Source organism: Pituophis catenifer, unplaced genomic scaffold (genome assembly GCF_029215685.1).
Source record: "Pituophis catenifer annectens isolate HBS135680 unplaced genomic scaffold, rPitCat1.0.hap2 SCAF_4, whole genome shotgun sequence".
NCBI classification, from domain to species: Eukaryota; Metazoa; Chordata; class Lepidosauria; order Squamata; family Colubridae; genus Pituophis; species Pituophis catenifer.
In genome coordinates, this window is record NW_027256884.1 from 106,639,557 (window position 1) to 106,655,180 (window position 15,624).

General features: G+C 37.3%; 1 protein-coding gene across 1 annotated transcript in view; it reads right to left on the bottom strand.

Moving 5' to 3' along the window:
• The window catches only part of FRY (FRY microtubule binding protein), a 152,954-nt gene that overhangs the window by 38,666 nt on the left and 98,664 nt on the right, over nucleotides 1-15,624 (bottom strand). Inside the window, exons 29-38 of the mRNA XM_070942813.1 lie at nucleotides 14,099-14,253; nucleotides 12,595-12,694; nucleotides 11,540-11,711; nucleotides 10,383-10,639; nucleotides 9,882-10,028; nucleotides 8,527-8,695; nucleotides 7,089-7,179; nucleotides 5,501-5,583; nucleotides 3,996-4,146; nucleotides 2,546-2,649 (exon numbers count right to left, since the gene is read on the bottom strand). Of these exons, the coding sequence (XP_070798914.1) occupies nucleotides 2,546-2,649; nucleotides 3,996-4,146; nucleotides 5,501-5,583; nucleotides 7,089-7,179; nucleotides 8,527-8,695; nucleotides 9,882-10,028; nucleotides 10,383-10,639; nucleotides 11,540-11,711; nucleotides 12,595-12,694; nucleotides 14,099-14,253 (1,429 nt within the window). The remainder of the gene's footprint in view (nucleotides 1-2,545; nucleotides 2,650-3,995; nucleotides 4,147-5,500; nucleotides 5,584-7,088; nucleotides 7,180-8,526; nucleotides 8,696-9,881; nucleotides 10,029-10,382; nucleotides 10,640-11,539; nucleotides 11,712-12,594; nucleotides 12,695-14,098; nucleotides 14,254-15,624) is intronic.

Consider the following 15,624-nt stretch of genomic DNA (forward strand, 5'->3'; position numbering starts at 1 on the left):
AGGGATCCTCCCGCGCTCCCGGATGGAGCAGGGAGCGGGTTACCCTGAACAGGGCGGCCGGACGATTCCCTGATGACGCAATAGAGGCGGAAAAGTAGTTAAACTTTGCCGTCTTTATCACCACTAGGTAGGTCTTAATATGCGACCTTACCAGTGTTCGGTCAGATTCAGCGAGACTGGCCCTCCAACCACTCTCTAGGCGTCTTTTCCGGCGTTTCATCTCCCTCAGCTCCTCGGTGAACCAAGGAGCCGCGAGGGATCGACACCGGGTCAGAGGCCGCAAAGGCACGACTCGATCCAAGGCCCCACCAGCCGCCCGATCCCAGGCAGCTACCAGGTCCTCGGCCGAGTCGTGTGCCAGATCTTCAGGAATTGGCCCAAGCTCCGTCTGGAACCTATCAGGATCCATCAGGCGCCTGGGGCGGATCCATCTAATTGGGTCCGCCTCCCTGCGGCGGGGTGTAGCGGTTCGAAGGTCCAGACGAAGGAGTGAGTGATCTGACCATGACAAGGGTTTCATGTCTATATCCCCTATAATAAGACCACTCAACCACTGGCCAGAGACAAAAATCAGGTCCAGCGTGTGTCCCCCCCTGTGAGTGGGGCCATGAACTAACTGGGTCAGGTCCATGGCCGTCATGGAAGCCATGAACTCCCGAGCCATCTCTGACGTTTCACCAATGGACGGCAGATTGAAATCACCCATGACCATAAGCCTGGGTGTATCAACTGCCACCGTGGCTATCACGTCGAGTAGCTCGGGCAGGGCCGTTGCCACGCGGCAGGGAGCCAGGTACGTAAGCAGCAAGCCCATCTGAACCCCATGACCCCATCTCACAAAGAGGGACTCACACCCGGCAATCTGTGGCACAGTGGTCTTCCTCGGACCCAGACCTTCGTTAATAATAACCGCCACCCCCCCCGCCCCTCCCCTGGGCCCTCGGCTGATGGAATGCTCTGAAGCCTGGTGGACACATCTCAACCAGAGGGACCCCTCCCTCCGGGCCCAACCAGGTCTCCGTAATACCCGCCAGGTCCGCTCCCCCCTCTTGAATAAGATCGTAAATGAGGGGGCCCTTATTTACCACGGACCTGGCGTTGCACAGCATCAGCCGGAGGCCCAGGTCCTGAGTATCTGAGCCACCTAGTATCCGAGGGGAGCCTTGAGGACCGGGGCGCGCAATCGCTCTCAAGTAGCGAGTGCGCACCCCCGGCACAAGATAAGGTCCTCTGCTCCCGCCATATCTGCCCCTCCCATCCACCGTGCTGATGACATCCCCAATCCCTCGTCCTGCGCCCTCCAGACCGTTACCCTGTGCCAGGCTGGGCCCTGACCTAGGTGGATTACCCCCCCCCATCCCCTTTGGTCGCCCTCCCAGTTCCCCTTAAAAGATTATTAAAAACCCTAATTAAAAAACCCCTCAATCCCCGCTTTAAAACATGCCACCTCTCGGGGCTCCAAAGCCCGTCCTTAAGGTAGGCCTTAATAAACATTACACTAAAACTACAATCCTAAACAGAGAGAGAAATAATTGAATCCAGTGGTAGGTAAACATAAAAAATCTCATAGGACAGTCAGTTAATCCAGAGATTATCAAACCGTGGATTACAACAATGGCTGGGTTGTGACCAAATTTGAGGGGTTTACACTTACTCTGCTCTACCTGGATGTAGATGACCTTTGCTAATCTGCTGGCACTAAGTTTACTAGGTTTTCTTTAATAACCTTTGCATTTGCAGCAACAGTTCCTATCATATCCCCAACCTGTTCTGTGGGTCATTTCAGGCGGGATTGAGGTGTTCTTGCCTAATCTCATTGTTCCTCTCTTCCAAGGATCACTTGGGATTTCTTCCTGGAAGGCATCATGCCAAGTCTTGGTACTGAACCTGGATATGTGCTCCAGGCAGACCGAATGCTTTGTCTTCTCTATTTTTGCAGAAACATGAGGCCTCATGACAGGAAGTTTACAGTACTGTCAGAATGTAGTCTGCAAATTTTATTCTTGGAGAAATGTCATTCAAATTCATGTATTATTTTAATGATTCATCTCACTTTCAAAGTGTGAAGATCCCAAGAACCAGATAATAGTCCTAATAGTAATTCAGGTTCTAAATGGTCTCAATTTAATAACTTCTCACCGATAGTATAATGTGACTGATGCCATTTTAGAATTAAAAGTATAAAATAAAATTAAAGTATCATAATGAAAAGTTAGAGAAACTTTTACCTTGTTTGGTTTTTTTCCCCATGCAGAATGTATGGTTTCTGATTCTATAAGGATATTATTGTGGGGATTTCTGCCCAAGATCCTCTCTCACAATGCCATTTTTTTCATAAAATGTGATTCTTTTATTTGAGGGAAAAGGTACTCTATTAGGGGATATGAGTAGGTTGGTAGGATTAACACAAAGGAGTACAAAAAAATAATAATTGGGCCAAGAATGAATGAGAATAATTGTTTAGTGAGGAGATGCATAGAAAAGCTTTGTTAACATAAACAAACTCAATTTCCACTTAATTTTTTGTTTAGTCATTATTTCTTACCTAAAAACAAAGCATGCAACAGCAATGGAAGATGAAGAGCCCAGTCTTCTCTTACACTATGATCTACTACCATTTCAGTCATGAAGATAACAGCAATATTGCATCTAACAAAAAAATAAAATTAATCAATTCAAAAATTGCAATAAGAAATGGGAAAAAAGCAAAAAACATGAAGAAGCTGATCACAAAATACCAAGAATAACATAGATATGTGGCAACTTCTAAGATGTAGTAAGAGTAATGGAAATAGAAGGGTGATTAATATGAGGAAAGGCACTGATAATTATATATGCTGCATTAAATGCATGTCAGTGATTCTGTCTGTAGTATATTAAGAAAATAGTCTCTCCATATTTGGTCCCTCACAATTCTCCACATCTGAAAAGTTAGAGAGCTTCCTGGAATAAATTTTGTAGAAGTACAAGAGATTAAATGAGAAAAGGAGGAAGTCAAATTGCTATGTCTCAAAGGTGCTTTTTCAAGAGGCAACTGAACTTTCTGGTTTTTCTTTGAAGATGTTTCACTTCTCATCCAAGAAGCTTCTTCAGCTCTGGGGGTGTTTTGGCACTCTCACCAGTGCCAAAAACACCTCCTTCCAACCTCAGACCTGAAGAAGCTTCTTGGATGAGAAGCAAAATGTCTTCAAAGAAAAACCAGAAAGTCCAGTTGCCTCTTGAAAAAGCACCTTTAGGAAAACCATGACCTGGATGATTGAGAATCTCCGGAATCAAAATGCTATGGCAAAATAAAAGTACTCTTTTGCAGGATCTGATTCAAAATATTTTTTGGCATTTCAGGAGTCATCATGGGAGAAACATGGAGATTTGTATATATATTGAAATTCAATACACCAATCACTAAAAATGTAATTTACAATGTGATTGATCTGTCAAAATGTCACAAAGGTCTGTTTTAAGTACAATATCACAATATGATACCTAAACTTAATTAATTTAGATCATCCTATCCAGTGGTGGGTTTCTACTGGTTTACCCCGGTTTGGGTGAACTGGTAGTGGCGGTGGCGCATGCGCAGAAGGGCCGTGTGCAAGCAAAGCAAGAGCGCGCACGTGCGCGCCCGATTCCAAACCGGTAGCAAAGGTAAGTGAAACCCACTGCTGATCCTATCTGATGCTAGTATTTCTTTATGTTCAGAATATAATAGATCAAATCATTTCCATGTGGCAAAATAGATTTATAACATATTTTTCGGTGTATAAGACATACTTCGCCCCCCCCCAAAAAAGTGGGTGGAAATGTCTGTGCATCTTATACAGTGAATGTTGCTGAAGCCTCACCCACCCGCCAGCCTCTGCTTCCCAGCAATTTACCTCCTTGCAGCAAACAGCAAATAGCCTGGCCAGGTTCAGCACAGCCTGATTTAGCTTGAGCAGCTGATTGAACCAATTAAAATATGTTAGGAAACTGGGGTGTTATTATATTGTGCTTACCTATGGAGGGGTCCCCGTGGTGTAATTGTTTCTGGAAGGTAGTCAACAAGTGGTGCCCAGCACCCTCCATTAAATGGCATTGGCAAAGGTTGTGGTTGTTTCATTTCCACAATATTCAGAAGCCAACTTGTATATGGAGAAATAGGATCATCTGTGCAGAAACATTTATTATATTTCTACATTGTCCAACAGCCAATCTTTTTGAAGCAGCGTTGGGTAAATTAAGATCAGAGAAACAATGCAGTGCAAATATCAAATCTTATAGGATAGCTAAAAGAAAACAATATATGCCTTTGGGAGGCTATTAATTAACGTATTCATTCAACTTATATATTGCCCATTTTGCCTGACCATAGGCGGCTTACAATAATTAAAAATAAATAAAAATATTAAAACAATAAGCAATAGTAACATTAATTAAGATTAACAAAGATAAGGGGGAAGGAAACAAGATGCATAAGGGAGGAGTGGGGTTTTGTCTTAGTCTGTTAACCATCTCCAGAATAATGTCTCCCCATTGGGGCTCTTTTCCTGGACCCCGCCAGATGAAACTATTTGACTTATGGTGTCTGTGGCATATTCCAAAATATAGATATTCGAATACTAGGGTGCTATTTTTACAAAGCCCTGTTGCCTGGTGATCCTAGGGCCTCACATGATGCCCAGGATAGGTGGTCAGCAAGCCATATAGGGTTTTAAAGCAGCACTTTAAATAAAACTAGATAAAAGCAGTGCAGATAGAAGATATTGGCACAATGGGATCGCTAATGCCATTGACAACATTGCTCTTACTAGACTACTAAATTAAGCTAATACAAAGTGTTCAAAATCAAGATAATAGTGTGCATGGAACAACCAGTTTTGGCTGATCAGTATCAGGACTAAAATATGTGTTTTGTCCAGGCACAGCCCCCTAACACATACTTTGAGTAGAGGCATTCTGAGATGAGGCAAAAAACAAACAAACACAAGGAACGGTCATTGGCAACAATACCTTGCAGTGGCTAAGGGGAGGTAAGGAAAGAAAGGCATCTGGAAGATCGGGGGAGGAGGCAGGCCACCCACTTTGACATGGTGTGCTTGAATTCAAAGTAAGAGGAGACTAAGGTACTGGAAGGTGTATGGGGCTAGAGAGCAGAGAAGTTTGTTTCTCTGATAGCTGAACCATCTGTTTGCTGTGGTATATGCTGCTGATTGCTTTCTGTTTGAAAATTTAATAGATAGGGAGTCTGATATTGCCACCATTACAAACCAGTCAATGCACACTGTGAATACTTGATGCATTTTTTATACGCAGGTATTTAGATAAAACAAATACTAATCAGATGTTAATATTAATGCTTAACTGAAATTTTAGTGTTAAAAACACTTAATTTCAATTAACTGAAAGTTATAAATGAGATTGAAACAGATATTTAATATTGTCAATATTGTCGAAATTGTGGCTAGTATTCACAAATAACACCATTCACAAAAATTAATATTAACCAAAAATCAAGACATACTTTTATCATCGTCGTAAGATCCTCCAGAGCTATTGCTGTATCTTGATTCTAGTCGGTTATGTGCTCTGATCACATTACTAAACCTTGCAAATGGGAAAAAACCACAAAAAACCTATTTAAAATCTTAATACATGTTCAGTTCATAATAGCATTATATATCCTGGTGGATGGATAAAAATGTATCCGTTCTTGTTTTAAATTCATTTCTCAATTTTTTCACCTCTAACATCCATTAGGCCTGTGCTCATATTAGTTTAGATTTTTTCCAAACAAAAAGTTAGATAAAAAAAATTGGTAGCATTTTTATCTAAAAGTTCTGCCTCCATAATCAGTCCAGAAAGTTTAATCATTTCCAATAGGATATAACTTCCCTGTGCATGAATATTTCTGAATTTCAAAAATGAAAAAAAGCTTAGTTTATTAGCAGAAAGCAGAACTTCTAAAAATAGAAAATAGATATTAAAAATATAAGCCTTTCTGTAAGCAATGTCTAGCATAATACAACTGAGACATTTACAGGTAAATGTTTTTTTTAAATGTTAAAGCCTATTTTATAGAATTGTAAGATTCAGAGAGTAAAAGCAGCTTTATTAGGGAAATTTGTAGCCTTGAAATAATAACAACAGGAGTCTAGATTTGTTCTCTTCCTCCCATGAATGCTTCCATGCCCTCTTTCTGCCATAATGGTTGTCTGCATCAAATATCTGTATTTGCTCCTCCTCCTCACTCCTTGCTGGGTCAGCCTGATCCAAAATTTTCTCTGGCTTCCTTTCAGTAATTAACCTTTTTCTTTTGGACCAACACAATCAGCTATGGTGGTGGAAGGGATCACCCATTCAAACTAATTTCACTGGTCTTTTACACTCAATAGAGGAGGCTCTCAACTGTCCCACTGAATGCTACTGTTATTCATAAAGGGCCCGTGATTTGACACAATCGTAGTCAATTGTAATACGCTCCTGATGGATGCTAGTGCTGCCTGCACATTACTTGCGGCAATCTCTCAACCCACCACTGGATGTTAATGCTACCTTCAGACTATTTGCTCTTTGTTTTGATCCCCATAAACTAGGACAACACTAATGACTACCTCACTAGTGGCCTCTCCAATGAGATCTTGAAGGATCTGAGTGGTGAAATTTGCATACCCTTGTATTAGAGAAGAGCTATCTTTTCCTTCAACATGCAAATGGGTTGATCTGAAGAAGACTAGCTACTGGAACAAAGATAGAGAGACTTTAACCAGACATTCAGTGAGATTGGCTGAAACCTCATAATGAGAAGTAGGCACAAATACATGTTCCCCAAACAATCAACCTGAACTTAGAAAATATACTTTACCCTTATTCAAAGCCCATCCACAGTTTTAATCATGAACATATTAACCATAAACAGTTCCAAGCTGTAAATACATGAAAATCAAGTTTATGTATGTTCCAAGTTCTAGTCTTTAATTGTTAATCTCAGAACAAAACCACAGATCATAAGATTGTGGTTAATGAGGGTTACCGATACTCAAATTGGAGAACTACTAAGCATTTCTAGTCCAGAAAAAGGGAAAAAAAAGTCTGAGATGTTTATTACAAACCTCTCATCTGTCTCTTTTACAATTCTATTGTCTTCAATATCTGGAAAACTATCTTGGCCAGCTACAACAGTGTTACTGCTTGATGTAGTTCCTATATATGTAAAACCAAAAGTATTACAGTACTATTAAAAATAATCATTTTGAAACCACATAAATACATAAACATATATCCAACACAATGCATAACTCAACAATCAGCAAGCCCACACTATATTTGTTGGCTTATAACATGTTGAATCATTTTATAAATTATTATCTGTGTGAGTAAAAAACATTTATATTGCAACTTATTTCTTTCCATCTCTCTTACATATGCAACTATTTGCAAATTATGAACTGTTGGAATAGAACATCAGATCAGAGAAAAAGCATCTTTTGATCCCCATCCTTAAGTTACTTCCATATTTTTTCCTATCATAGATTCCTATTGATGATGATGATGGTGATATGATGATTATATCATTTTAGGCATATATGATTAAAACTCACATATTTCAGGCTCAACACATGAATAGCCATACATATATAATGCATATTATATGTGGTTATATTTGAACTACAACACAATTATGCAATCCAGATCAAACATCTGCATGAACTGCAGGAACCTGAGTGGTGCAGCAGACTAATGCTACCGTTAAAGGTAGTATTTAGCTTCCAGCTGCCTGCAATTACTGCGAGTTCAATTCTCACCAGGCTCAAGGTTGACTCAGCCTTCCATCCTTTCTAAGGTAGGTAAAATGAGGACCCGGTTTGTGGGGGCAATAAGCTGACTTTGTATAAAATATACAATAGTATGAAGGCTATTACTTAACACATTGTAATAAGCTGACTTTGTATAAAATATATAATAGTATGAAGCTATTGCTTAACGCATTGTAAGCCGCCTTGAGTCTTCGGAGAATGGCAGCATATAAATAAATAAATAATAAAAAACTTTCCAGAATCTTGGAACAGGACCTAAGGGTTAGCATAATGGCAAAGTACAGTGTGAATAAATTTAGCTGAAAGCATTTGTCTGTCGTTACAATAGATAGAATAGGGCTAGCTCATGAATGTAACTATCCTAAAAAAAGCCTATATAGGTTTTCAGTTGATAAAAACTTGCCATTTATTCTGTAGCAAATAAAAATAAATCTAAAGATATATTTTTTGTTCTGCAGATATTAAATGTTGGATTCAAAATTATTTAGAGTAGGCCCACTGTGATCAAGAATATTTAACTTAGTCATGGTTACTTGATTTCAAAGAGTGTACTCTAATCTACTGTAACTGTGAGGACTATACCTACATATTTATATCTTGATGAAATATTTCAGCACCGAGCAAGATATAAGAAAGACAGTCAATGTAACACATGCAACTCTGTTCTGAAAGGTCCATAATTCTTTCCAATGTAGTATCTCTTCCAATAAAAGTAGAAAGATTTAATTCTTACCAGAAGCAACAACTGAAGCTTTGTTGCTGGCAGTAAAACGATAAAATGGTGGATTGTCACAATGCTGAACTATAGGATTCACGGGATCTGTTTGCTGGAGCTCAAATAGAAGTTCTTCCATTGTTTGAATAGTATTGTTCCGACACAAATAGATGGCAACTTTTTTGATCTGAAGAAAAAGTAGCATTTAGCAGCTTTTATCTACAAAATAGGTAACGTGAAAATGTGCACAGTGGACATATAGATGATATTTTTTAATTATATAATAATAATAATAATAATAATAATAATAATAATAATAATAATAATAATAATAATAATATAAAATGACCTTCCTCATATTACTGGCTGCCAGATGGCAGAATAATCTGGAAAGTACCTGGATGGGGAAATACCATTTTGCCCAGAAACTAATGGGCCTAACAGCTACTCAGGATTAATCCTAGAATATGAAAGCATACAGAAACTGGTTACAGAAAGATTCTGTAATAGAGAAATAAAGGAATCACAACTACATTGTAAAATAATACTGTCATGCCATTGAACAACTTTTCATTATATAAAATAGAAATGGGGAATAATTTTTCTGGTCTGCAAAGGTTTATAATTTTGTTTTGAAGTTGATCTGCAAGGACTTCAGAGTACATATTGATTTTAATTAATGGGATAAGGCTATATTTTTGGTTAATTTTGGAGTGGTCAGAGAGTTCTCAAAAAACGCTCACTAAAATTAAACAAAGGCATAGTTTCCTTCAGCTTGACAGGGAGCTGTGTGCATACAAATGTAATAAATAAGTAAATAAATACAATTTGAATTTAATTCTTGATGAGTTTATGGGCACATCTATATTGTATTTTTAGCAATAATATAGAAGTGGTTTCTTGTTAAACTCTTCCAGATATGTTTTTCCGAGGCTGATCCTACAGCTCTGTGTTTCCTAAAGGTCTCCCATTCAAATGCTAACAAGATTTCACCCTACTTAGCTTGAGATCAGTCAGATACAACTAGGTGCTATCCATAAGTTCAGCACATTGAAGTATACCAGAACTTTTAAAAACTGTTTTTACAGCTTTTTTTGTTTAAACTGTAAGTATCATCCAAAATTGGTAATTTGTGATCAAATGTTGACAATGCAGTTTCTGAGGCGGAACCTTTGGGTTCCACATTTCACATGAAAATAAAGAGATATCCTTTATAAAGTCTACTGAATATTTGGTATCTTTTCTCCTATGTAGGGGAAATTTATTAACTTCAGTAGAATAAATTCATAAAATTATTCCTGATACATTATTTTGAATAGATATTGTTTTGTTCCATAAGAATAATACAACTTTTTTTTAAAAAAATCACTTACATAAGGTAAAAGAATTGTATCACTGCTAACCCCACATAAGCTTATCAGAAACTGCAAAGTTATTCTCAGGTTGTTGCTCCATTTTTCATTATTAGCTAAAGCATTCCAGACATTCTCCATTTCTGGTCCAGGAACTTCATCTCCATACTAAACAGAAATATGAAAAATGAATGTGATCAGAATACAGTGAGTGATTGCTAAAATAAGAGAAATATAAGACAAACTGAAAAATAATCAATGAGCTAAAGAGACACAGGAGAAAGATGTTTTTTGTGTACAGAATCCATTTGAATAATAAAGGTCAAGCTACATTAAGCCCTTGCTGGCATAAAATTGGAAAAAAGTACTGACAAATACATATTGACTGATATTTAATAATCAGACCTTTCCAATATATCATTATGTAGCATTATGCAGATAAAAAAGAGGAAGAATTATTTATGCGACTTTCAATCCCACCACATTTCATATTTATATACTACTTAGTATTTTCTTGCTTACTTTGGCTGTCATATACATCAGATTATTAAGCACCAATGATGTGGCTTCTGGTGAGCCCCAGCCATTTCCCTTCAAGCCACATGAAACAGTTACTTCTCCATCCTTATCTTTTATTTCATCTTCAGGGGTGGTAGGACTTGAACCTGGGAGAAGAAGTCTGCTGTCTAATAGCTCTATGTTATGAAGCCAGGGTAGCAAGTAGGTGAGCATGATCTGGCGCCCATTTGGATGAGTTGTTGGAAATCGTTGACTCACTTCTAAAATTGAAAAATAAAACCACTGCTAGGATCTTAGCTTTAGGGGAAAGACAATGAAGCATTTAGTTCAACAATAAATTCTGACAAATATATTTCTTCTGATCAAATGTCAAGAAGGTGAGTTCAACATTTTTTATTATAAAGACAGAAGTAGCGCATATTTTATTTTCAGCAACTGGCAGAGAAGCAGAGTCTTTGTGGAACAGTGATTTGATGTTAGAATAGGAGCAGGAAGATCCAGATTACAGATCTGCTCACTGGAAAGCTCACTGGGACAGTTTGGGCCAGTCTCTCAACTGAATCAAGTTTACTGCTTATTTCTTTTCTTTATTCAGCCCATTATTAAACTTAGATTATATTCCAAGCACAACTTTCACAAAGAAAGAGTAGTATCTAAAGATAAATGCATTAAGAGGAAAACATGAGTTTTTAAATAGTTACTCAAAGTTTCAAATATGTATGGTAATTATAATGAGGTAAAATAAGGTAATAAAAATCCTTCTTGTTATTCAAGTAGTATAAGAAAATTGGAATCATATCTTTAGATCAGGCATGTCTAACCTATGGCCCATGGGCTGCATGCGGCCCTTGACAGCTAGTAATGCAGCCCCATAAGATCATAAACCTGATTGATATACATTACCAATATAGATTTTATATGTGGCCCAAGACAATTCCTCTCAATGAGGCCCAGGCAAGCCAAAAGGTTGGACACTCATGCTTTAGATTGGATTTAGTTCTACTGTTTTTGGCATATGTAAAGGAAAAACTCCCAAAAGATGCAAAATCATGTCCTATAGTTCTAAGAGTTTACATATATGATAGATCCACAAGATCCACAAGAGGTTAATAGATCATCTTTCCACTACTAAAGCTAAAGATATAAATAGAAACTTGTACCTGAAAACAATGGAAGTGTCAGCTCAGGGTACATTCTTGCCAGTTCATAGGACAGATGAGCTAATGAGACACTGTAAAGTGGTGGCAAAGGACCATGAGTCCCATAAAGAATGCTGCCAGGTCTTCGCTCAGCTATTTTCTTAGAATAAACAAAAAGCTTTGTTTCCAAAATCTGTCAGAAGATTAAAAAGAAACGGAAATGATATAGATGATAAATGAATGGTGGAGTATTATTGTAAATAAATTTTAATGGATTATTCAGATTAGCATTCTCTGCCTATGTTTTGTATCTGTTACCATAGGTAAAAGTAGTCATAAGTATTAGGTTTACCACTGATTTGGTCCTCCTTCTCTTCTCCTCCCATAAGGAAAATAAAAGTTAACTCAGCCACAATAAAGATATCAAAGTAAAAAAAGAAGCAGGAAAATGGCAGGCGGGGGGGGGGGATCTTTGTTCCCTCTATTGTAATTTTGTTTTTTTCTGAGAAATTGAAAAAAGCAGAAAGATTTTCCTAATCATTTTCTCTCTAAAGGATATATTATTGTTTTCTTACAATTATTTTGTTATTATTACTGTGATTGTTTACTGTTTACTGCGTGCCCTGCCATGCCCACCATGCCACGCCCACAAAGCCACGCCCACAGAACCAGTAGTAAAAAAAATTGAATCCCACCACTGCTCCAGTTGTTTTCCTTTATTTGTTCTGCATTAAAACAACAAATAGGTAATATCCTGCTGAATGTAAAGCAAACTGCATTATTTATTTATTTATTTATTTATTTATTTATTTATTATCACATTTATAGACCGCCCTTCTCCCGAAGGACTCAGGGCAGTGTACAGCCAAAGTAAAAAACATAGATACAAACATTAAAAACAATTTAAAAAGATATATATAAATTTGGCCCCAAAGTTAAAAAACAGTAACAAACATATTAAAAACATTTAAAAAGCATTAAGCCAGCCCGGCTTGCTGAAAAAGGAAGGTCTTCAGGGCATTGTTTACTCTTCCTTATAGTTTATAAGATTTTTTAAAAAAATATTTCATACATGCCTGCATGAGTTGCATGGAAATTTCATAAATCTCTCTGCTGGTGTCAGACGCTTTAAACAAGACTAGATTTAAAAGAGTCACAATGTCAAAAGGGTAGTTCCTGAAATAGCAAACAAAAGTGATTGTTTGAGATTTTTAGGTTTAAATGAACATTCTCAATCATTTTCCACAAAAGAATACACTCAAGGCAACAAACTCAATAATCTAACAATTATAGTAAACAATGAACTATATCAAACATAATGACAATGAATTCTCTTTCTTTTTCCAAAAGCCAGCTGTATAGCACTAGCACTTAGACTTATATAGTGCTTCAAAGTGCACTCTCTGAGTAGCTTACAATGTCAACATATTGTCCCCAACAATCTGGGTCCTCATTTTACCGCCCTTGGAAAGATGGAAGACGAGTCAACTTTGAGCTGGTCAGGATCAAATTCTAGGCTGTGGGTAGAGTTAGCCTGCAATACTGCATTATAACCACTGTGCCAGATCCAATAATTCCAGATCCCTTGAAAATTATTATTTGTTAAAATGAATTTTTAATTCTTAAGTGGATATCACTAAACTACTTGCCAAGTTGGTCAGTGCAAACAGCAGTGCACTTCTCCCTCCCTCCCTCCCTCCCTCCCTCCCTCCCTCCCTCTATCTATTGTATTGGCTACCCATTTTACTGCTAAGTAACTACAGGTCAGATTTCTTGATTTGTACAGAGTGCAAATGTGAGTGTGCTTTGAATGAAACTCAAAAGGGAATCACATGATCCCGGGACACTGTAACTATCATAAACACATGCTAAATGTCAAGCATCCAAATTTTGATCACATGATTATGGGTTGCTGCAGCGGTTGTGTGAAAAACGATCATAAGCCACTTTTTTCAGTGCCATTGTAACTTTGAATGGTCACTAAATGAATGGTTGTAAGTCAAGAACTACCTGTATGTGGTAATACAAGAGATAAAGTCAATAATAAATGGTGGTGAATGAATGTGAGTTGAATATAAAAATGCATGACCAATATGAAAGAAATATACTGAGGTATGGTCACAGCGATTGAACAAGGATTAAAATTGGAAAATGGACATATGAAGGAAGAGCGAAGGAAGCAAGAAGAAGGGGAAGACTGAGAAAGTCATAGTTGGATGAGATGAGAGAGGTGAGAAGTTTAAGAGGAAAAGAAGGTGACATGAATATGGGGGAAACAAGGACAGGAAAATACAGTATAGAAAGATATACTGTATTATGAATGGTAGTGCTAATTAGGTTTAGCTATGTTACCTTTTTTTTTATCATCTCTTGACTTTTATTTCTTTGTTTCTATATAATGTTGTTTAGGCTAAAAGGGATTATTTTAATGAACATGCCTGTATACAGTCCTATCAAAGCATGAACATATAATTTAAGTCTATCCTTTTCAAAAGTTCTAGGGTAATTTACTTTTAATTTTTACACAGATCCCGATTCACATGCAAGGACCGCTTTTTTTGCTTTGCTTATTGTTGATACCTGCTTCCACACACAGTTGCAATGGCTTTGAAGCATCCTGAAGCAAGCTGATAGGATCCAGTATAACATCGGTCTATAGCCCAGTTAAAGAGATTGATTTGGTCAGGATTCAACTCCAACAACAAGACAACAACTTCACAGCCAAGCTGATGAACCTGAAAATGCAGAGAATGGGTAAGGGGTTTTAAAACAAAAGTAACAGTGTTTTATATCAACAACTGACAAAAATTCATTGAGATCAATATTCTCTTTTGTGTGTTTGCCAAATTTAGGGTGCTGATAAACATGACATTAAGAGGCAAGATTAGGTAACTCCTTGGCCATTTCATAGCACCTCCATTATTTGTTATTGAAATTTGAATGCTCACAATGTTAAGTGTGTTCTTTTTGTAACATTCTTTTGTTGAAATGTTTCCTTTAATTCTTGGCAATTTTGTGGTTATATTTGTTTAGATTGCTCCCTCTTACTTCCCCACCTCCTCCAGTCTTATCTATTTGGCACTATCCCTATCCACCCCTTCAATGCCATTCCTTTTTTTAAAAGCAATCTCTAGAGAACCACTTAGAGAAGAAATGAGGCAGTTACCAAAACATTAATGATCCCAGGGAAATAAGTCAGAAAGAAACGTATTTTACTTGCTTGTTTGTATAAAATATTTGAATAGCTGCTCATTTTATGTAGCATAAATCTGGGCTGCTCACAAAAAATATTTTTTTTAATAAAAGTGACTCTGCCTTGACTCTGGTATAAGAGGAAGGGAAGGGAAAACTCAGAGGCTTCAAGATTCTGTTACTCTATCCTGTATCAATAAATAGAATACCAGTATTTCTTATGGAGTCTGTTTCTTGACCTGCCCTACCTCAATGGGCTAACTGATGGAATATAGTCTGGATTCCCAGGAAGGAGGAAGTACATGCTAGAGGAGTAAGTGACAACTCAGTTCAGATTATTTGTCTGAAAGAAAGAGGCTAAGGACAACTTCTCCTTAATAGTTCCTGCAGTATATGCTTTATGAGGGTTTAGTTTGCTTTAGTTTGGCAAAATTCTGTCCACAGGTGAGGAACAATGAAGAAATCTGGTTGGAAGAATCACAACGTGTCTTTCTTGGTTTTTGGAGCCTGACAAAAGCAAAAAAACTAAATGTTACCTAAATGTTACTGCTATACAAGGCTCCTTACCCTCCTGGTATTCTTATATACATATATTTAATTTGGGACATTTTAAAACAATTTTGTATAATAGCCATTGCAAGAAAGGGATCCTCATTAACTCCCATACCCAAAATTGTAATGGATTGTATATTTGCTTCCCATGAACTTTCTAATCTTTTTTTTTTTTAATTCACTGAACTAGTTGAATTTCTGTTTTGTGAAGATTAAGGCAAAAATATTTTTTCAGGTCAGAAATTATTACCAGGTCAGAAATTAATACACATTATATTAAGAAGTGGCAATTTTCTATAAACATTTTGTTCATGCTCTAAAATATTTTATAAATCTATTATGATTAGCACTTCCCCCCCCCA